Genomic DNA, 22,330 nt, shown 5'->3' with positions numbered 1-22,330 from the left:
GCTATTTGAGTTTCTTAAAGCTGAGCTGTGCTTAAATTGTTCAATACATGATTTCATAGCAGGCCAAATATAAAATAACTGTTATATGTAGCCTAGATATCTGTAATTATTAGATGATCAGAAGATTTACAGTTCTATGTAATATGTCATTTTTCATGTTTTTGTCATGTTTCATACAGTGATGCAGGGCTACTGCAGTGAATAGGCTAAATACAACTTTGATCATTTTTATATGCTATAGTTAACTTTGGCCTTGGTGCCCTGACATGTGGCCTTTGTGCCCCCCACCAAATATGCCCAACTGAAGGCCAAGTGGCCTTGCCCCCAGAATGGTGAAATTCCAAGCCTGCCTATGCCTATAAATAATTTCTAGTTTTATCCATATGGAGATCTTCAAAGGCTTGCGCTATAATTCCAATCCTGTTTATAAACGAACCTGTCTGTTGCTGACAAGGCCTATCTCAAATTTCCCGTTTAACTCTTCTACATAGAATAGGCTATAATTGCGCCAAACATTTCAAATCCGACTTTAAAAACGACATGGCGTGGACAGGCAAAATAGGCTATTACGCATATAGGCTGCAAACAATTTCAAATCAGTTTCAGTAGCCTACGCTACGAGCTGGCCTAAGATCCGAAGTGGCAGACGGATAGGTTACATTACAACAGCAAGACAAAATATACACATTTGGACCAAAGGTCCATTTATTCCTTTTTTTTTCAAACTGCAGAAATCAGTACAGTACTACAGTAGTTTGCTACATAGCGGCTTGTTAGCTCACATTAACAGTGTAGATGCGGGCTTGTTTGTCGCACAACCGGAAATAGTCTCCCTGACATAGGATATGCTTTTGTGAAATTTTATAAAATATATAGAGAACGAAAAAAAAAACGTTATTAACCGGTTTTGTGGATTTCAGAATAACGTTTCTGTACCGGAACAGTTTTGTTTTCGTTTCCATTTCCGCTCCTCGTAAAATTACGTAAAATTCTGTTCGTTTTCGGTTTTCGTTTTCGTTCCTTGAACCGGTTCGGAGCCATGTATCAAAAGCAACACTAACATTGTTGGCCTTTCGAATGTCTTACTTTCAGTTACACATCATCCACTTAAACTTTCCTACTTACTAGATTTGACCAATCTTCCATAGCCTACGAGCAAATAGTTTGAGTAGAACTACTGATCTTCATTATCTCCCTGCTTGTTTACATCTTATCATCTATGGTATTATTTCATGATCGCTAAATGTTTGATTCTTTTTAATGTTGCCATCAGTTAACTTCATTCAACTGTGCTTGTAGGCTCTTCCATTCAGTTGTGGACGTTCGTAAATTGCGTTTATGGGCGGAGAGAAGCAGAGAAAGGCGCAGTTTACACCAAGGATTGAACGATTGATAAATATGATGGAAACTTGGGTCTGTCAGCGTTCGCAATCTGCGGTTTGTCCATGACGCTGATAACGTTACATTCGCAAATGTACGTACATCTGGCCCTCAGTCCTCAATGTACAAACAGTAAAATTAACTTACTGAACACGATCTGATCATTGCTTTAGTACAGGCCTATATATGTATAGACCCTTTCAATCCGTTCCTAGAGCATTTATGGTTGAAATGTTCAGAACCAATGCAGATACCTTGAAATTAAAATTGATTGGACTTTAGCGTAATGTTCTACAAAAAGTTGACTTTACGTAAAACTTGTCTTTTGTCCCCAAGTTACCATTAGCTCAATGTTGTTTTCTGTGCCTCCGGAAATGCCTTTAGACAGTTGAAAGGGTCTATAGGCCTATTACAGTTTTTTACAACTGTTTACACACATTTTCGAAACAAACATTCCTAAACGTTCCTAAGGAATTTCTGAAGGCACAAATTTTGCTTCTTTTTTCTTGTTGGCTGTAAAATATCGTATCCACAACAGCACATTACTTGGGAAAATCACTACTTTTTGGTTTCAATATCGCTTACTACATGTTTACCGGGCATTTCAACTTCTCTTTCACACTTGTATGGAAATATACATAGAGGCCCATGAAAGACAGAAGAGCTTTAGTTTTTGAGCAACAGTGTGTACATGATGTATCTAAAATGTCAAATTATGACAAAAGATTTATTATCACAATACAACAGCATGGTTAAGAACGCAAGATCACACTATTTTTCAGAACTTATTTCTGCCCATGCAGTGGGCAGTGCTTCGACTTGGCCAGCTTCACTCGCGGTCCGCGCGTGGGATCACGCGGTATCACGCGACTTTAATTTGTATTTTCCCAGTGTGACGCTGCAACAACCCAAACAACCGGTAGATGGCTCAAGTGAGCAGGGTGTCTCGTAAAAAGAAATGGAGCCTGGAAAACCCTACACAGACTTCACTACAAACTTTAGCAGACTGGTTTAGAAATAATTTAATAGCCAGAAATATGGCTGCCCTGCCCTAATAAAGAAATATTTGGTTAACTCGAGCAGTGAATCCCGTTTGCAGCCGTAGAAGAAACACAGGACAAATTAAACATTCTGGTTTCTCGAGTGCAACGATGATAGACAGACATCATTTGGACAAAATATAGAGCATATTAACCTCCGTTGCTCAGCCAAATGCCTTCCTGTTATATCCTGTTATCCGCGGAGTTACAGGCTTATAAACGATTTTTGATGGTCACAAGTTTACTTCATTAGCGGTTTATTTTTTGATTATTAAAGAGTGTTTTTCATTTAAAGGTTTGACTTCGTGCTTATTCAGTAGAGCATTTAGTGCTCTTCCCAATCCCAGATGTTCACATTGCATGTTTGTTTGTAATGGATGCAACCGCGAGATCGCTTGTCATAGGCGCCCGATACCGTGGATGCTCCGTCTCTCGGGCACCCACTGAAAACATCGAGCACCCGTGTGCCAGCTTACAGTCCGGCTAAATTTACCTTCATTTAAAATCAAACATCGCAGTTTATGTTAAATTCAGCATCTCTCATAATGTGATTGGATATGTTGCTGTCAATTCCCTACTTCATATACTAACCACCAATGAGAGCGTCTCGTATGAAAATTCCTGACACTTCCCACCTGAAGAATTAATGCAAGGCTTTGTCGGGTCTTCAGCCCCGAATGTTTAAAATGTATATAGCCCTGAATATCATTTTAAAAGTAGTCTGACAAAGCTTATTGTTTTGTGACACAGCTAAACACTGGTACCTCATAGAACGTCTATAACATAGCCTAGGTGGTCGCAACTCACAAAAGTAATCAGATAGAAAGAACTCACGCAAATCTAGCCTACAACACGCAGACAGCTTTATGCTAGGGGAGAGAGCTGGCGCTATGATTGTTGCCTTCTGATGGTATCTTGCTAATTCACTGAACTGCATTAGGTGACACAAATGGTATTGCCTTTATCTTATAACTCCTTGTCTGAGCGACTACCAGGCCTATGGTTTTTAAAAGTCAGATGTTCCCTGACAAAGACATTCGAAAATTAAGAATGTTTATTGACTTGAAAAATACACTAATTTTACAAACTCCTTCATTCAACCCTTGAAGACATCGCGGTCTGGTGCGCTATGTAGATCGTTTCTCGTACCATTTAATTTCTCAGAATTTAGGTCTACTAGGCCTACAATAACGTCATCACCAAATACATCTTTTATTTTTAGTTGATTAACCACAAAAGAGTAGCATAGGCCTACTGTGCACAGTGCACTGGCGACTGTAGCAGCCCGCGTAACCAGTTGTTGTACATGAGAGGCAACCCCTTGTTTCAGATAGCCTGGACAACATGTTACCTGGGTGTTGCCTACATTATTAATTAATGGTAGCCTACAACAGTTAATTGATTCGCGTAACATATTAGTTGGCTCAAAGAGTAAGGAATCAGGATGGAGAGAGTCACGCGTGTGTTGCTTTTGCGGGATCGAATCCAGTTTAATGCTAGTTTTCAAAACATATATTTTTACATGTCTTTTGTCCGAGTGGCTGTAATGTAGCCGAGCGCTCATGGCGTATGAAAAGCGACTTCAAACCGCCTAAAACAACTTGTTTGTGAATGTCTGACAACTGCTGCAAGCGCATGCACGCTAAAGGAAACCAGTAGGTGGAGAAACCAGAAGGCACACAACACCGGAACGATTTTAAGGCTATTTCGCATAGGCTACTCAATGGTGCTATTTCACACGCATTATAGCGACCCCCACTCACCGGGGTTAGTGGAAGGTGTTAATAGACGATTGGCGTAGCCTACAGTGGACTAGGGCTGTCAAAATTGCTCAAAAATGACGTTGAATATCCCTCTAAAATAAACACATGTATTGAATATATTGGAATATCTAGGCTATATTATTTAGCATTATGTCAGTGATGCGCATCATGTCATCTGTTTTAAGTTTTTGTATGGTTATTGCTTGACAGGGGGATCCCAAGCAGCTTTCAGCCATAAGGCATTTCCTAATTCACCTGACACTGATATTCAAAATGTTGAAACTATTTCGGCATAGCCTAAGCAGTTTAATTAAATGTAATGTTAGTTGTAAATAAGCGGGCTACTTGGTGAGGCTTGGCCTCACAGATCTTCGTGCCTTAAATGGCAATACAAATCTTCACGATAGGCCTATTAACTGACGCCCGATTCACGTTGGCTGGGGGCAGGGGGCCATCAGACATTTGTTCCCAAGGGTCTATGAATTGTTAACCCGGCCCTGCCCCCAACTTAAGCATAACTTTCCACCTCTGAGATAGCTGAAAAGAAGTCTAGAGGACTCCTAACTCACTAGACCTACTTACTGTAGGCTGCGCCAAACCACAAGCCTGCATTCGAGGCAGGCCTTCTGTTGAAGAATTTTATATAAATCCTCCGCTAACAGTAATCCTCCTACCCCGCTACCACAGCTGTGGATAGTGTGGCATGCTCACGCTTTATGTCTCATTCTTGCAAACTAGGCCTATAGCCCAACCATTTCGTCTTCAAAAATAACAACTTGCCAGATATGCCTTCATAAATTTGGGCTTCATTCAGCATTTTGTTCTTCCACTGGCAATGACTCTTCTGCATCCTTTCTGTTTGTATTGTTTAGAAAATGTTTGACGTCTTCAGTTAATGCATTAAACATTGTTTGCTGGTAACCAGCCACAAATAGCCTACAGATTCTTGCGTTCTCTCCAAAATGTGCCCGTTCTATAGGCTATCCAAGTGCATAATTCTGCGGCATAAAGCAGATGTATTTGTGTATTGTACAGAAAAATAAAAATAACCTGTCAAGCAGTCAATTGACTACATTGCAGTCAATAAGTAGTGCAAATTATGAAACCAAAACGTGGGTCATAGTTGTCTAAGCCTCTTCTGTGAGGCCAAACCCTTGAACAAAGACGCATTGATATCTGCAATAGTTTTTTTTTTTGGCGAAACAAGCTCACAGCCGAACAAGTCATACTGAAGGGAGAGGCAACTGGCATGTGATCTCCCCACGGGCCAATGGATGTACAAGTTTTCTCCTGTGCCTACGATATTTAATCCAGTGTTTTGTCAAGTTGCAAAATGCTATTCGTTTTAATGAATTTTTATGATAGTATGAAGTACTTTTTGTATAGGGTACTTTCTTAATTGCTTCATACTCAATACTTGACCAATGGCTATTGCATCTGTCTATTGAAAGTGAGAATGTGGCATGTGATATACTGTGTAGGCTTCATAAAATAAAATAAACAGATCGCTAATGGCCTACAAGCTGATCTGGGGGCGTTTCCGATACAACTCACGGAGGTTAGCTTTTACTAACAGGATGCATCGTTCAACTAACCAACATGTAAGTTACGACTGTTTCCCAAAACTGTCGTGCTTACATAGTACTATAAGTTTGGACCATGATAGTTTCAAACTTCAGTAGTCTGGACTAAGGTGGTTAATGGCGTTTAGTAGCGTGAGCGGGCACCTGCACATACTTCTGTGGCGCATTGCGTTAAGGCGGCAGATGACAGCCGCCGTTGCACATCAGTTACCAGTCCCTGTCCAAGAGTTCGAATCTGGGTTAAGGCGTTGACAACAATATTGACATCGTTGTTTACCTAAGTTTATCTTTTTTGTGCAGATCATATTATCAAAATCAGAATCAGCCTTCTTGGCTTGGTTTTGCGTAAACTAACAAGGACCCCCCCCCCCACTCCATGAAAATCAAAGGCTACATATTCTCAGCTGATTTCGTCAAAAGTCGCACCACCTTATTATTATCTGCAAGTGTGTGACTTACTTACGTGCACATGGCTGCAAATTGACTTTTAATTTATGTATTTTCTGCCTTGGGCATTTTAAAATATGGATGTATGGTGGTTAGAAGTGTAAATATCAATTAGAAACCTAAATATATTTATAATTATTAATTTGCAAACAAATAACTGGCGTCAGTGACGTCTTTGACATGAAGATCCCTGGAACCATGCTTCTAGCATTCTACCACAGGTCGAGAGGTGTAGTTGTAACTACACAACTTTACGATAGAGGTTGCTACATTGCAGTCAAGAAGTAGGGCAAATTAATTTACGAAACCAAAACGTGGGTCATAGTTGTCTAAGCCTCTATTGCGTAGCCTGTTAAAAACGTCGCCAGATAGTATTAAATCGGCAACAACATTGTTTTCTGCAGAAGCCTACCCAAGGCTACAGATTAATTCTGAACAGTTATTTCTCTACTGGCTCAATTATCACACCACTGTTTTGATTTGCGTAGTTGCGTTAACCCCAACACTGACAATAATGTAGACAGCAAATTTCGATTTTCGTTACCACCGTGTAGTCAAGCCTTAAGCCATACCCAAGTAGCCTAAATCGAGGTAATGTTTAATTATGCATGATTTATTTTGTCCAACATCTGGAATAACTGGATGTCAAAAAACTTTCTCCAGCTAAATTCTGACAAAACAGAGATCCTTGTCATTGGGTCCCAGCAAATGTTGCCTTTTTTAAGAGTCCCTTACTGGATAAAGCCTGTTGTAAATAGAATGAGTGAATGTTTATGTGTGTGTGTGTATGTGTGTGTGTGCGTGTAGTTGTGTCTGTATGTGTGAGTGTGTGTGTGTGTGTGTGTGTGTGTGTGCGTGTGTGCGTAGTTGTGTCTGTATGTGTGTGTGTGTGTGTGTGTGTGTGTGTGTGTGTGTGTGTGTGTGTGTGTGTGTGTGTGTGTGTGTGTGTAGTTGTGTCTGTATGTGTGTGTGTGTGGCGTGTGTAGTTGTGTCTGTGTGTGTGTGTGTGCGTGCGTGTAGTTGTGTCTGTATGTGTGTGTGTGTGTGTGCGCGTGTGTAGTTGTGTCTGTATGTGTGTGTGTGCGTGTGTGTGTGTGTGTGTGTGCGTGCGTGTAGTTGTGTCTGTATGTGTGTGTGTGTGTGCGTGCGTGCGTGCGTGTAGTTGTGTGTGTATGTGTGTGTGTGTGTGTGTGTGTGTGTGTGCGTGCGTGCGTGCTTGTAGTTGTGTCTGTATGTGTGTGTGTGTGTGTGTGTGTGTGTGTGTGTGTGTGTGTGCGTGCGTGCGTGCGTGCGTCGCGTCGCGAGCGTCGTGCGTGCGTCGCGTCGCGATCGCGTCGTGCGTGTGTGTGTGTGTGTGTGTGTGCGTGCGCGTGTGTGTGTGTGTAGTTGTGTCTGTATGTGTGTGTGTGTGCGTGCGTGCGTGTAGTTGTGTCTGTGTGTGTGTGTGCGCGTGTGTAGTTGTGTCTGTATGTGTGTGTGTGCGTGTGTGTGTGTGTGTGTGCGTGTAGTTGTGTCTGTATGTGTGTGTGTGTGCGTGCGTGCGTGCGTGTAGTTGTGTGTGTGTGTGTGTGTGTGCGTGCGTGCGTGCTTGTAGTTGTGTCTGTATGTGTGTGTGTGTGTGTGTGTGTGTGTGTGTGTTTGGTTTGCCTCACTCACCGTGTCCAGGTCCTCTTGTAGTGGGTTTACTCCCGTTGGCAGTTGAATCTCCATGACAGTGTGACTGGCCTCTGTGTACACCTCATTCTCCGATGGTTTATACCTGTTCACGACACACACACACACACACACACACACACACGCATACATACACGCACACACACACGCACGCACACACACAAACACACACACTCATACACATGCATACATACACAAACGCACACATACACACACATGCACGCACACGCACACACACACACACATGCATACATATACACACGCACACATACACACACACAAACACGCATACACACACACACACATAACATACACACATACTGGTTAGCGCTTCGGACTTGTAAGTGGAGGGTTGCCGGTTCGAAGCCCGACCAGTAGGAACGGCTGAAGTGCTTTTGAGCAAGCACCTAACCTCTAACTGCTCCCCGAGCGCCGCTGTTGATGCAGGCAGCTCACTGCGCCGGGATCTGTGAGTTCACTGTGTGCTGAGTGTGTTTCACTAATTCACGGATTTGGATAAATGCAGAGACCAAATTTCCCTCACGGGATCAAAAGAGTACATATACAGTATAGAGTATATAGTTATACTAACACAATGCTGACACTTGGCACTTCTATCCATAATGGCGTCTATGTAAATTAACCGACCGGCTCTTTTTTATGGGTCTACAATTCATTTTGGTTTGATATTTCAATGGATTCCCTGCATTTGTGAGCTTCCTAATATCCAAACCCCTCTGACCCAGTCATGCGCTTCATGGGCCCAGATGACTGATGAGCTATTGACCAGGTGAGGATGGTGAGGATTGACTCACCTCGCACAGGCGATGATGCGTGGTAACAACTCCATGTAGTCTGTGGACAGATGTTCAGGTGTTACATGTAATTGGGCGTAAAGTGTATTTCACACAAAGACCAGAACACAGGGGACTAAAGACCTACTATTGGAGCGTGGGTTGCGTGGCTTCATATCAATGGAAATGTCAAAGTGGCAAGTGTCACTGTCCTCTACCATTTTGTAATAGACTGTTTTCAGCTGTAAAAAAACAGAACAGAAACAAAATTGAGTAGAACATATGTACTGTATAAAGACACACACTGTCTACTGAGGCCGTGTCTAAGGAGATCTAGTGTGTTCTATCTACTGACGTGTCTGTGTTCTATCTACTGACGTGTCTGTGTTCTATCTACTGACGTGTCTGAGGAGAACTGGTGTGTTCTAACTACTGACGTATCTGAGGAGAACTGGCGTGTTCTAACTAGTGTGTATCAAAATGACGGGCACTCACATTAGCCACAGATACTCCAGTGCTGAGCCCTGTGGAGAGGATGATGTCATCATTTTTCGTCACCTGAATAAACACGATCAGTGTTAATTTCCACACAGACATGCAGACCCCCACCAGACACCTCTACACACACCTGAACACACACACACACTGAGCCCCGGCTTTGCCGTGCCGCGAGGCGTGACGCCTTTCTGGTGCCTCTGAGCACTAGGCATGTTGTTGCTGCTTGTCATGTCTATTTCCGCCTGCAGGGGGAGCTGGAGGCTCCAGTGGGTTGTCGTTAATGAGGGGCATGGCTCCGTGTAATGGACTCCAGAATAAAGCCTGTGTCCTGTGGCCTCATTCGGCCTCTCTGTTCTGTTCTGGCGTGACGCTGCTGAGAGCTGCGGCTACTCCACTTGAGAGTTCCAGTGGGTTGTCGTTAATGAGGGGGGTGGCTCCGTGTCAATGGACTCCGGAATAAAGCCTGTGGGCCCCATCATGACATTCTAAAGTGCATCGTCACTCGTCAAAAGTCTATTCAAATTTAGTAGGATGTCCAGTTCACATTGGGAGGGGCTTCGTTATCAAAAGTGGAGCACATGGCGCATCAAGGTGTTCCTAGGTTTTTTAGTCAGTCATATGGGTGTGTTTGGGGCGTAACATCATTTTAAACCAATGAGAATGACATCTGTCATTCCTTTTGGCATAAGCGAAATATATGTCAAATAAATGCATCGGTATTTTGGCATTCAACGTAGCATTTGAAGGGGACCGTATGAAATAGTCATTCTTAAACCATGCATTACTAAAACCTAGCATAGCCTTCACGCATTTGCTCTCGTCTATTATTTGAACTCATTGGCAAAGTGAAACTAACTTCACCAAGGTGTCAGTCAACGACAAGACAGTTATATGCAGTTACTTTCACTATTGACTGACAATGGGTTACCATCGAAAACATAGGCTGGAAAAAGCAACACTTACCCTAATGTTGCTCAAATGACTGAATAAAACAACATTTATCCTGCAGAGGAGTTGCTTATATCTCGTGACAGTCGTCTTCAGCTGTGCTCCATACGTGTCTCCCGCCTCTCCCTAATCCCTTTTAACCGTCATTACCAATTTGCAAATGATGGTGAATAACTACTCATTATGAGATGTACAGTATTTCGTAATATCTTTATTCTAATTATGTTCTCATTGTAATAGTGCAATTTGTAATGCTTTGCATGGACGTGCGCTGGTGTGCCTTCATGAATGATAGAAGGATGGTGCGTGCACCTGCCAATATGTCTGTTGACATGCGCTCTTAAAATAGCATATGAACAACTCGCCATTGACTTCTGACCAGGTGTACAATAACGCTTTTTAGACAATGCGCCAGGCCCCTCCCTAGATTGTTAATTGCCACACCCCTGGGCGCATTGTTTAAAAAATAAACGTGCAAAATAGCAAATGAAACTTTCTGCGGGTGGATGTTACGCCATGCGGGTGGATGTTACGCCATGCGCTGGTGCCCAGAATACAGCCCTGTGCCTCTCTGTCCTGTTCTGACTTGACGCTGCTGAGAGCTCCAATTGCCTTTTCTTTATGCACTACGCATACACATTGCTGACGCGCATAACACTTTATTTTATCTTTTGTTGCTTCCCATTTACTGACTTATGTAAATATGTTGTAAATAAATTGAAGCTTATTATTATTATTTAAACGATACCCGACGGTGTCAGCCTATGTCCTTACCCTTTAAGCCAAGGAGTTTGTGACATATGGGGACTCGATCCAATTTTTTCACACACACACACACACACACACACACACACACACAGACATACACAACACCACCAGAAACCTGAACAGACACACACACACACACACACACACAAGAGACACACACACACACAGACATACAGCTCCACCAGACACCTGAACACACACAAACACACACACACATCCCGCCAGAGCTGGACCCAGAACTACAGCTGAACCAGCTGTACCGGTACAATGTTAAACATGCCCCCATAGAGTAGCACTTTAGCTGCCCCCATAGTGTAGCTGCCCCATAGTGTAGTTGCTCCCATACTGTAGCTGCCCCCATAGTGTAGCTGCCCCCATAGTGTAGCACTGTAGCTGCCCCCATAGTGTAGCTGCCCCCATAGAGTAGCTGCCCCATAGTGTAGCACTGTAGCTGCCCCATAGTGTAGCTGCCCCCATAGTGTAGCTGCCCCCATAGTGTAGCACTGTAGCTGCCCCATAGTGTAGCTGTCCCCATAGTGTAGCTGCCCCATAGTGTAGCACTGTAGCTGCCCCATAGTGTAGCTGCCCCATAGTGTAGCTGCCCCCATAGTGTAGCACTGTAGCTGCCCCCATAGTGTAGCTGCCCCATAGTGTAGCACTGTGGCCCCATAGTGTAGCTGCCCCATAGTGTGGCACTGTAGCTGCCCCATGGTGTAGCTGCCCATAGTGTAGCTGCCCCCATGGTGTAGCTGCCCCATGGTGTAGCTGCCCCCATAGTGTAGCCCCCACTGTAGCTGCCCCATGGTGTAGCTGCCCCATAGTGTAGCTGCTGCCCCATAGTGTAGCTGCCCCATAGTGTAGCTGCCCCATAGAGTAGCTGCCCCATGCTGCCCCATGGAGTAGCTGCCCCCACTGTGGCTGCCCCATGGTGTAGCTGCCCCCCCCATGGTGTGGCTGCCCCAGCACCCTTTAGCTGCCCCCATAGTGTAGCACTGTAGCTGCCCCATAGTGTAGCTGCCCCCATAAAGTAGCTGCCCCCATAGAGTAGCACTTTAGCTGCCCCCATTGTGTAGCACTGTAGCTGCCCCCATAGTGTAGCTGCCCCCATAGAGTAGCACTGTAGCTGCCCCCATAGTGTAGCTGCCCCCAGAGTGTAGCTGCCCCCATAGTGTAGCTGCCCCCATAGTGTAGCTGCCCCCAGAGTGTAGCTGCCCCCATAGTGTAGCACTGTAGCTGCCCCATAGAGTAGCTGCCCCCATAGTGTAGCTGCCCCCAGAGTGTAGCGCTGTAGCTGTAGTGGCTGCTCTAGCTGTTGGCTCCAGATAGGTAGCACCGGTTTTTCCCGTTTTAAGATATATAAGATATACAGTATATTTATTACACGGCTCTTCAGAGTGCTGCAGAATGCCACATTCACTTGAATGAGCCTTCCCAACGTTCGGTGGTCTGCTAATTCTCAATAACAGACCGTTGCTAAGTATCCGCTTTGCTGGCTATTGAGGTCGGTTAAGCCCTGTCGGGACTTATTTTCCCAATAATGACCGGCGTTATATACATTATCCCTTACATAATATATGAGATATATTAAGATATGTTTTTTCCAAATTATCTGGACTTGATATTCTTTCCTGTGTTCATTTTAAGCCATGAAATAACCTATCCGCTAACCTCTTCATAGAGTGCCCTATGACAAGGTGACAATGTGCCTTACAAACAATATGAATGCCTATGGTTTAGACTAGAAAATTTAATTAAAGCTGCAGTTGGCAAGATTGTTTTGATCATATTCACTGAAACCAACACTATGCTCTGACAGAACAACATAAATCAGCCGGTTTTAGAAAGAAAACCGCACTTCTACCTCCACCTAAAACAAATCCACAGCTCCCGGTTCTTCTAGTCCAATTAAAGCAGGGCAGTGTGAGGTCTGACTGTCAATCACATTCTGGTGCAGTCTGGTGCACACTGACGAGCACAAACTCCATGAGATGGTGCTCGGTGGTAGTGGGGGAGGGGCATGAGAGTTGTAAACATTCAACATTTACTATGTCCCCTCAATCTGTCAGACTTGCCAACTGCAGCTTTCCAATATTGACATTTGGCTGAATCCAAACAAGTTCATTTCAGCTTAAGTGACTAAGGTAGGACAAAGACCGTTAAGCTATCACATCATCAGCATCATTTTTTTTAAATATCACTTATTTGGGCAAATGTTTTACAATTATGTGATGTGTGCTAAACTAAATACTTTGATCCAAATACTAAATGAATTATCTTTCATAAATAAAGCTTGAGTAGCTAAATGATGACATTGTGGCTTCACATTGAATTTCTTGAATTTCTTGAATTTCCCCTTGAGGATCAATAAAGTATCTATCTATCTATCTATCTATCTATCTATCTATCTATCTTGAAGAGTCTGCTAAATGAAAGACCAAGTTTCGCTTACTGTTATGGGCTTGCCAACAGGTCTGCTGTCCGTGAGGGTGATGAAATCCAGGTCTCCTTTGGTCCTGTATGCCGCCTTGATGCCCATGTTCAGGATGGCATCCTTGGTCATGATGCTATACTTGGCCAAGGCCTCCAAGGTGAGTATAGTGTCCTATCAATAACACAGAGTTATGTAAGTATAAGTATAAGTATATATACTCTTTTGATCCCGTGAGGGAAATTTGGTCTCTGCATTTATCCCAATCCGTGAATTAGTGAAACACACTCAGCACACAGTGAACAAACAGTGAGGTGAAGCACACACTAATCCCGGTGCAGTGAGCTGCCTGCAACAACAGCGGCACTCGGGGAGCAGTGAGGGGTTAGGTGCCTTGCTCAAGGGCACTTCAGCCATGCCTACTGGTCGGGGTTCGACCTGGCAACCCTCCGGTCACAAGTCCGAAGTGCTAACCAGTAGGCCACGGCTGCCCCAAAGCTTAGCTTGACTTTCCCTGCTTGTGAAGTGGAGTGGAGTGATTGGTTGCCTGTGTTGGAGGCCAGATTCCAGTTGTTCACTTGTGGTGTGTGCATATTGATTGGTCATTTGCAATGGATGCCTTATGTTGATTGGTCACTTCGCAGGGGTGTCTGATTGGTGACCTACGTTGGGTAATTGGCTTCTGATTGGTCTCCTGTGTGGACGTCCTGCCTGACAGTGATTGGTAACTGGTGTCTGTTGCCTGCCTCTAATTGGTCCCCTGAGTGTGGTGGCTGATTCTGATTGGCTGGCTTGTACCTGCGTAGAGTAGAATCCTCCGCCGTAGCGCTGGTCCTGCGTGAGCCAGGTGAGGATGGGTTTGACGTGGGAGGCGTGGCCTCTCAGCAGGGCGGTCAGCAGCACGTAGACGGTTGTCTCCACCGTCTGGGCCGACGCCTTATGTGGCTTCAGGGGGTTCGCAGCCGACGAGTCTTCCTGCCAGAAGCGCACCACAGGTGGGTTACCTGCAGGGACACACGGAGACATGACACACACATGAGCAGATATGGAGACAGGACACACACACGAGCAGACACAGGACACACACATGAGCAGACACAGGACACACACACGAGCAGACACAGGACACACACACGAGCAGACACAGGACACACACACGAGCAGACACAGGACACACACACGAGCAGACACAGGACACACACACGAGCAGATACAGGACACACACATGAGCAGACACAGGACACACACATGAGCAGATACAGGACACACACATGAGCAGACACAGGACACACACATGAGCAGACACAGGACACACACATGAGCAGACACAGGACACACACAGGAGCAGATACAGAGACAGGACACACACACGAGCAAGAAACACACATGAGCAGGACACACCCATGAGCAGAGACAGGACACACCCATGAGCAGGACACACACATGAGCAGGACACACCCATGAGCAGATATGGAGACACAGCTACCTGCAGCACAACACAACACAACACAACACGACTCAATGAAACACAGTACAGCACAACACAACACAACACGACTCAATGAAACACAGTACAGCACAACACAACACAACACGACTCAATGAAACACAGTACAGCACAACACAACACAACACGACTCAACACAACACAACACGACACAACACAACTCAACACGACTCAACACAACACAACACGACACAACACAACTCAACACAACACGACTCAACACAACACGACTCAACACAACACAACACAACACAACACAACTCAACACAACACGACTCAACACAACACGACACAACACAACTCAACACAACACAACACGACACAACACAACTCAACACAACACGACTCAACACAACACGACTCAACACAACACGACTCAACACAACGCAACACGACTCAACACAACACGACACAACACAACACGACTCAACACGACAAAACACAACACGACTCAACACGACACAACACAACACGACTCAACACAACACGATTCAACACAACACGACTCAACACAACACGACTCAACACAACACGACTCAACACAACACAACACAACACGACTCAACACAACACAACATGACTCAACACAACACGACTCAATGAAACACAGTACAGCACAATGCAACACAACACAACACAACACAACACGACTCAACACAACACAACTCAATGAAACACAGTACAGCACAATGCAACACAACACAACACAACAAGACTCAACACGACACGACTCAACACAACACAACTCAATGAAACACAGTACAGCACAATGCAACACAATATAACTATCTCTCCCACTTGCTTCGGGCCTGCTCTCCATTGTCTTGTGAATAAAGGCTAGAAAAGCCCCAAAATAAACTTTAAAAACATGGCGGGGGTAAATCAGGCTGTATTGAATATTCCATCTAAATAGTCATCCACCCAACCATCCAGCCATCTATCCATCCATCCATTCTCCCATCCATCCATCCATTCTAACAAATAAGAAAGAATTGCATGGAGGACGGACTATAAGACTGATGCTGGCTGTGGCCCAGCTGCTGGGGTTCTGACCTTTGACACTGGCGGCCGCCTGCAGTCCCTCGTAGAGCGTTACGGACGGAATGCTGCTGCTGTCGAGGAGGCTGAGAGCGTAGGCCGTCACCGCTCGCACGTACAGGCTCTTCAGCTTCCCCGACTGGACACTGTCGAACAGGAAGCTCTCTGCCTTCTTCAGTGACTCCGAATACAGCTTGCTCAGAACAGACACAACAGGCAGGAAGAGTTTAGCGCTGGAGGAATATAGCGTATATAGCTGCTGCGGCAAACAACTCTCTCTCATTGACAACTTCTGTGGCGATGCACAGATTTTACGGCAATTTTATGGTTATACAGATTTTAATGGATTTGTCTGCTGGGTTATTCAGGTGGGCATCTGATGATGTTGGCATTTATGGGTTTATAATGATTTTTTTCCTTTCATGATCATGAATGTTTTAAGTTTCTCGAGATTTCATTCAAAATCATAGAAATGTTTTAAGTTTCATAGCTACCTGGAGATTACATTCATAATCATAGAAATGTTATTATATCTATAGCTACCTGGAGATTACATTCATAATCATAGAAATGTTCTAAGTCCCATAGCTACCTGGAGATTTCATTCATAATCATAGAAATGTTCTAAGTTCCATAGTTACCTGGAGATTACATTCTGGAACTTCCGCCATGGCGTTCTTGATTCCGATGATGACGAAGGACGTGAGGTAAGCGGCCTGTTCTGTGGTGTCGGCTCCAGCGCCCTGCAATACACACCCACACCCATCAGGGACACGCTACACACACACACACACACACACACATCAGGCACACGCTACACACACACACACACACACACCCATCAGGGACACACTACACACATACACACCCACACCCATCAGGGACACGCTACACACACACACCCACACCCATCAGGGACACGCTACAGACACACACACACACACACCCATCAGGGACACGCTACACACACACACCCACACCCATCAGGGACACGCCACACACACACACACACACCCATCAGGGACACGCTACACACACACACACACACACACACACACACATCAGGGACACACTACACACACACCCATATGGGACATGCTACACACACACACACACACATCAGGGACACGCTACACACACACACACTCACATCAGGGACACTCTACACACACACACACACACACATCAGGGACACGCTACACACACACACACACACACATCAGGGACACGCTACACGCATCATGAGGAAAAATAAATACAAATATATGAAGAATGATAAAAGAGAAATAAACCCGACAGACTGATTTAGACTCGGACAAGTTCACACCATGTTCTTTGCATTACCATAGATTCCCTCGAAAAAAAAGAAAAAGACAACTATCACAACAACAACTATCACAACAACAACTATCACAACAACAACAACAAAGAAGAAGAAAAATGACACCACATTTTGGCAACTAATGGCGACTAACGCTTAACATGTGTGTGGTAACTACCATGAGTTTTATAGGCTTGTAGTTGGATGTTTCCAGGAAAGACCCATCTGCTTTCTGACAGCTGTTGACCAGCCAATAGATGCACTTGGAGACATCATTGCCATCCACAGCAGTGTACTTGTTCACTTCTGCCAGAGTCTTCACCATGAGAGCAGTAAGCCTGGGAAAAAGGTTTACATAGACATTATTATATTACATTATATTACATAGCCGATTTGAATTTAAAGCATCAGCTATGTGAACACATGTTAAAATAGCAGCAGCTGCAGAAGTGAGGAGGGAGGAGTGGGGTAAGCTAACTATGGTGACTGTGGACTGTGGTTATTTAACCACGCCTTTCTGGTTTTCACTGGACACTTTCTAGTCTGATAGACTTCCTTTGACCCCGGAATGTTATAAGGCTAAAGAGAATAAGCTACATCGAAAAGTGCGGACAAGAGATAAATACCAATTCTTGAACAATAGGGCTTTAGCCAGAATATAGTATAGCAGTAACACCTGAGCCTTGCTTAATCATGTGTTGTGAAGTGTTAGCAGCACTAGCACTAGCCGCATGCTTATCATGAAGTGTTAGCAGCAGTAGCGTTAGCAACACTAGCGTCAGCAGCACTAGCGTCAGCAGCACTAGCCACATGTTTAACATGAAGTGTTAGCAGCACTAGCATTAGCAGCACTAGCTGCATGTTTAACATGAAGTGTTAGCAGCACTAGCATTAGCAGCACTAGCTGCATGTTTATTATGAAGTGTTAGCAGCTCTAGCACTAGCTGCATGTTTATCGTGAAGTTTTAGCAGCACTAGTCACATATTTATCATGAAATGTTGGCAGCACAAGCACTAGCAGCACTAGCGTTAGCAGCAGGAGCACTAGCTACATGTTTATCATGAAGTGTTAGCAGCACTCACATTAGCAGCACTAGTGTGGTAGATTTTTTTGAAGATGTCATGTGTTGCCAGGCAGCAGCCAAGAGATGTAGTAAAGTTCATGAAGAGTTCATGTGCAGCCAGGTGGCCAGGCAGAAGCTGGGGTAGGATGTCATGCACGTGCGCAAACGTGACACAGGCCTACTAATTAGCAGCACTAGCCCCATGTTTATCATGAAGTGTTAGTAGCACTAGCCACATGTTTATCATGAAGTGTTAGCAGCACTAGCGATAGCAGCACTCGCCGCATGCTTATCATGAAGAGTTAGCAGCACTAGCGTTAGCAGCACTAGCCATGTGTTTATCATGAAGTGTTAGCAGCACTAGCGTTAGCAGCACTAGCCACATGTTTATCATGAAGTGTTAGCAGCACTAGCGTTAGCAGCACTAGCCACATGTTTATCATGAAGTGTTAGCAGCACTAGCACTAGCCACATGTTTATCATGAAGTGTTAGCAGCACTAGCCACATGTTTATCATGAAGTGTTAGCAGCACTAGCGTTAGCAGCACTAGCCACATGTTTATCATGAAGTGTTAGCAGCACTAGCGTTAGCAGCACTAGCACTAGCTGCATGAAGTGTTAGCAGCACTAGCACTAGCCACATGTTTATCATGAAGTGTTAGCAGCACAATACGCATGTTTACCATGTGCTTGCTTCTCTGTCCTTCCACATGCTGAAGGCGTCGTTGACTCTTGTCTTAAAGGACATGATGCTGATGAGGCCTGGGCAAACAGAACACACAGACATTCTGAGAATGTTTGAAAATGGATGCCTGAGAATGTTTCAGTAGTGATGTAAAAGTCCAGCTTCAGAAAGTAAAAGTCCTGCCATGTATTAGTTCTACCTGTGCGCTAAACCAGTGTTTTTCAACCTTTTTTGTGCCACGGCACACTTTTGACACTTAAAATGTCCCACGGCACACTTTTAACACTTAAAATGTCCCATGGCACACCAACATCCTGTGGGAAGAAAAAATAAACATACCATAGCCTAAAACTTCAAATAATACACAGATATGGCCTTATTATGGCTTCTATGCAAGACCTGCTCAATAAAACAAGTGCCCTCTGTTTCATTTGTAGGTGACTATATCTAATTTATTTGTTGTTATAAACTAGATATGTGATGATTCTGTGAATACTGGATATGGGGCCCCCGTTGTACAATGCCTGCATACCACAAATAGTGCAATCATACAATCAATGAGAGCATGTGGTTATAAATTCTTTGATGCAACAGTTGCTTTTCTGGACCAGTGAGTGACATTTGGGTAATTTTCTGCGGCACACCTGATGATCTCTCACGGCACACTAGTGTGCCCCGGCACAGTGGTTGAAAAATACTGCGCTAAACACAGGTGATTTCACTAATTAGCTCATATACCTGGTTTAAGAGTTAACTACCCAGATAGCAAGATTCTCTGATGGTCTGCTGGCGGGTTGCAGACAAATTGCCCAATGTGTCTACCACCGCGGACATTTGGTCCGCCAACAACAAAAGTTACTTGGGAATGACGGTGCACTGGATAGACAGCATTAGTTTTAAACGCGAGAAGGCTGCTGTTGCCTGCAGGAAGGTGAGAGGAAGACACACTTACGATGTCATAGCCAAATAGAACAGGTGCATTCAGCCTTTGGGCTATCACACAAAGTAACAGCATGTGTCACCGATAATGGCAGCAATTTTGTTAAAGCCTTTAGAATGTTTGAATCCCATCCTGATGATGAATCTGACTGACGAGCCATCTGATGAGGAGGAGGAAGAGAAGGTCACTTTTACTGATGTTGCCGAAGCACTCTCCACAGAATCAGACGAAACATATTCACTGCCACCTCATCTGCGCTGTGCATCACGTACACTTAATCTTATCTCAAAAAATTACCTGGAGAAATGGCTGACCAGTAACAATGAATGTAAAGCAGTTTACAGAAGCGCTCTCGCCAAGTCTACAGCTCTCTGGACAACTAGTCACTCTACCATGGCTTCAGACCAGGCTGAGGATGTTCTCAAGAGAAAGCTCCTCACCTGCTCATCATACCCACGGCTACACGCTGGAACTCGACTCGTGATGCCTTGTCTCTCAGCACAGAAATCCCAATCACAGATTTAAACACCATGTTTCTAGTTCCAAATCACTAGATCTAGGCCTACCCGAGTTTACCCATACAACGCACGACATATCTGCAGTTTGCAGGCGTGATTTGTCTTGCACAAGACTTCATCAGTGCCCGCTTATGCTATACTTAATTTAAATGTGGGCAATGTAGTAGGCCTAATATTGTCGATTTCGAGACTGCATAGCCTATACAGCAAGGTTTTCAATCGGCACATGATTGGATCTTTAGAAGACATTGGCTATCTCTCGTTCAGCCATCAATGATGCATCGCAGTAGTCTATTCCGTTTGTTGAAAAAATGGTCATTAGCTTATTTCTGTGAACAGTCTTCTATCCCAAGTTAAACATGGCAAGGTAGCCTATGTCTAAAAGCTGAAAGTATTCTTATTGTGTGTAAGGCGATCACGCGGATTGAAGTGTAGCCTATTTGAGCCGCACTTCCAATTGTATGAGTGTGAGTTCAGTTCCTGCAAGGTAGGTATAATTTTTTATGAGGGCTTATGTTGTCGTTTCAACAGTGGAAACCAGGTTTAGTTATGTTTTTGTATGTAGTTATGAACATAAAAAAGGGAACATTTTCGTACACACTCAGATTTCTTTACTGAAAAGTAGCAGCCTATCCAAAGTTATGCAAAGTTAGGCCTATGTCTGTCAACGTTTCACACGGTCAGGATATCGGATGTCACTTCTACAAGTATCCCAGGCATATATTTGAACCTTTTTGAGCTCTTTAGTTATTTAGTTACTTAGTCTACTTGCAAAAGAAGCATTATCATTCACATAACCGGCGTATTGTAGGCTACAGAATGGACACTATAAAATTCAAAATTGACCGAGGTTGACCGAGGTCCTCCGACGTACTCATTGTGACATAGTAAAAGGGGGCGGGGCTTGGGATCGGTCAATTAGGGTATGCCTGAGTGGTAAAAAAATGATTTGTTTTACGTCAATAAGCATAAATAAGCATGCACATCTTGACATTGGTTTGTGGAGAAGTGGTGCGCACATCCAAAATATATTTTTACAGGTGCCAGACCCCCTCTCTGTTTGATCTGATCTACCAAAGACCTGTTGGCTGGTATCTGTTATCTGATCTACCAAAGACCCGTTGGCTGGTTGGTATGTTTGATCTGATCTACATAAGACCCGTTGGCTGGTATCTGTTTGATCTGATCTACCAAAGACCTGTTGGCTGGTGTCTGTTTGATCTGGTCTACATAAGACCTGTTGGCTGGGATCTGTTTGATCTGATCTACCAAAGACCCATTGGCTAGGCAGCCTCACCCTCCTTCATCTTGTTTTTGAGGTCGGCCTTGATGTCGGCGGCCTGGGGCCCAAGGCCGGCCCAGTGGCTGCCCATCTCCATGTAGTGGTACACGTAGTAGAGGGGCAGGAGACCCATCAGCTCCTTCTCAGCAGAGCCCCGTGGCAGGTTCACCAGCTGCTGAAGCCCCTTGGGGTCGTTCATGATGGCCAGTACCTCTCCCAGCAATTCACCTTCACACACAAACACAGACACAATTCCATTCCATTTCACTCAATTCAAGTCACTCATCGAGACATTTCATTTGGCTGAGTGTAGCACAGATATGTTTAGCTCAGTTCAGTTGAATTTAAATCAATTCAATTCAGTCAGACTCATTTTGGTCCATAGTTGTCAACATTGAGCATTGAAAATAAGTGAGATTTCCTGGGTTTCTTAGACAAAATACTCGTCAATTTCAAAATTCTTCTTTCTGTTGCTGTCACACTACAAAACTGCTGCACTAACTAAACGAGGTGGGGCTAGGTCTAACGTGACTTTGCTTACAGATTGGCATTAAATCTCACATAAACCATGCTATTATCTCACATAAACCATGCCATTATCTAAACATCTCTTTCACTGGAAGGGCAAGGGGGAAACAACAGGACAACAGTA

General features: G+C 44.3%; 1 protein-coding gene across 1 annotated transcript in view; it reads right to left on the bottom strand.

The window, feature by feature from the left end:
• Positions 1-22,330, bottom strand: part of c5 (complement component 5) — a 102,791-nt gene that overhangs the window by 9,963 nt on the left and 70,498 nt on the right. Inside the window, exons 25-35 of the mRNA XM_048244588.1 lie at positions 21,694-21,906; positions 18,937-19,015; positions 17,368-17,527; positions 16,510-16,611; positions 15,884-16,061; positions 14,122-14,327; positions 13,345-13,497; positions 9,177-9,239; positions 8,830-8,923; positions 8,703-8,742; positions 7,870-7,972 (exon numbers count right to left, since the gene is read on the bottom strand). Coding sequence (XP_048100545.1) covers positions 7,870-7,972; positions 8,703-8,742; positions 8,830-8,923; positions 9,177-9,239; positions 13,345-13,497; positions 14,122-14,327; positions 15,884-16,061; positions 16,510-16,611; positions 17,368-17,527; positions 18,937-19,015; positions 21,694-21,906 — 1,391 coding nt within the window. The remainder of the gene's footprint in view (positions 1-7,869; positions 7,973-8,702; positions 8,743-8,829; positions 8,924-9,176; positions 9,240-13,344; positions 13,498-14,121; positions 14,328-15,883; positions 16,062-16,509; positions 16,612-17,367; positions 17,528-18,936; positions 19,016-21,693; positions 21,907-22,330) is intronic.

The sequence above is a fragment of the Alosa alosa genome, chromosome 5, assembly GCF_017589495.1.
Source record: "Alosa alosa isolate M-15738 ecotype Scorff River chromosome 5, AALO_Geno_1.1, whole genome shotgun sequence".
Taxonomy (NCBI): Eukaryota; Metazoa; Chordata; class Actinopteri; order Clupeiformes; family Clupeidae; genus Alosa; species Alosa alosa.
Note: the sequence above shows the minus strand (reverse complement) of the source record. Positions and strands in the feature narration are given on the sequence as shown.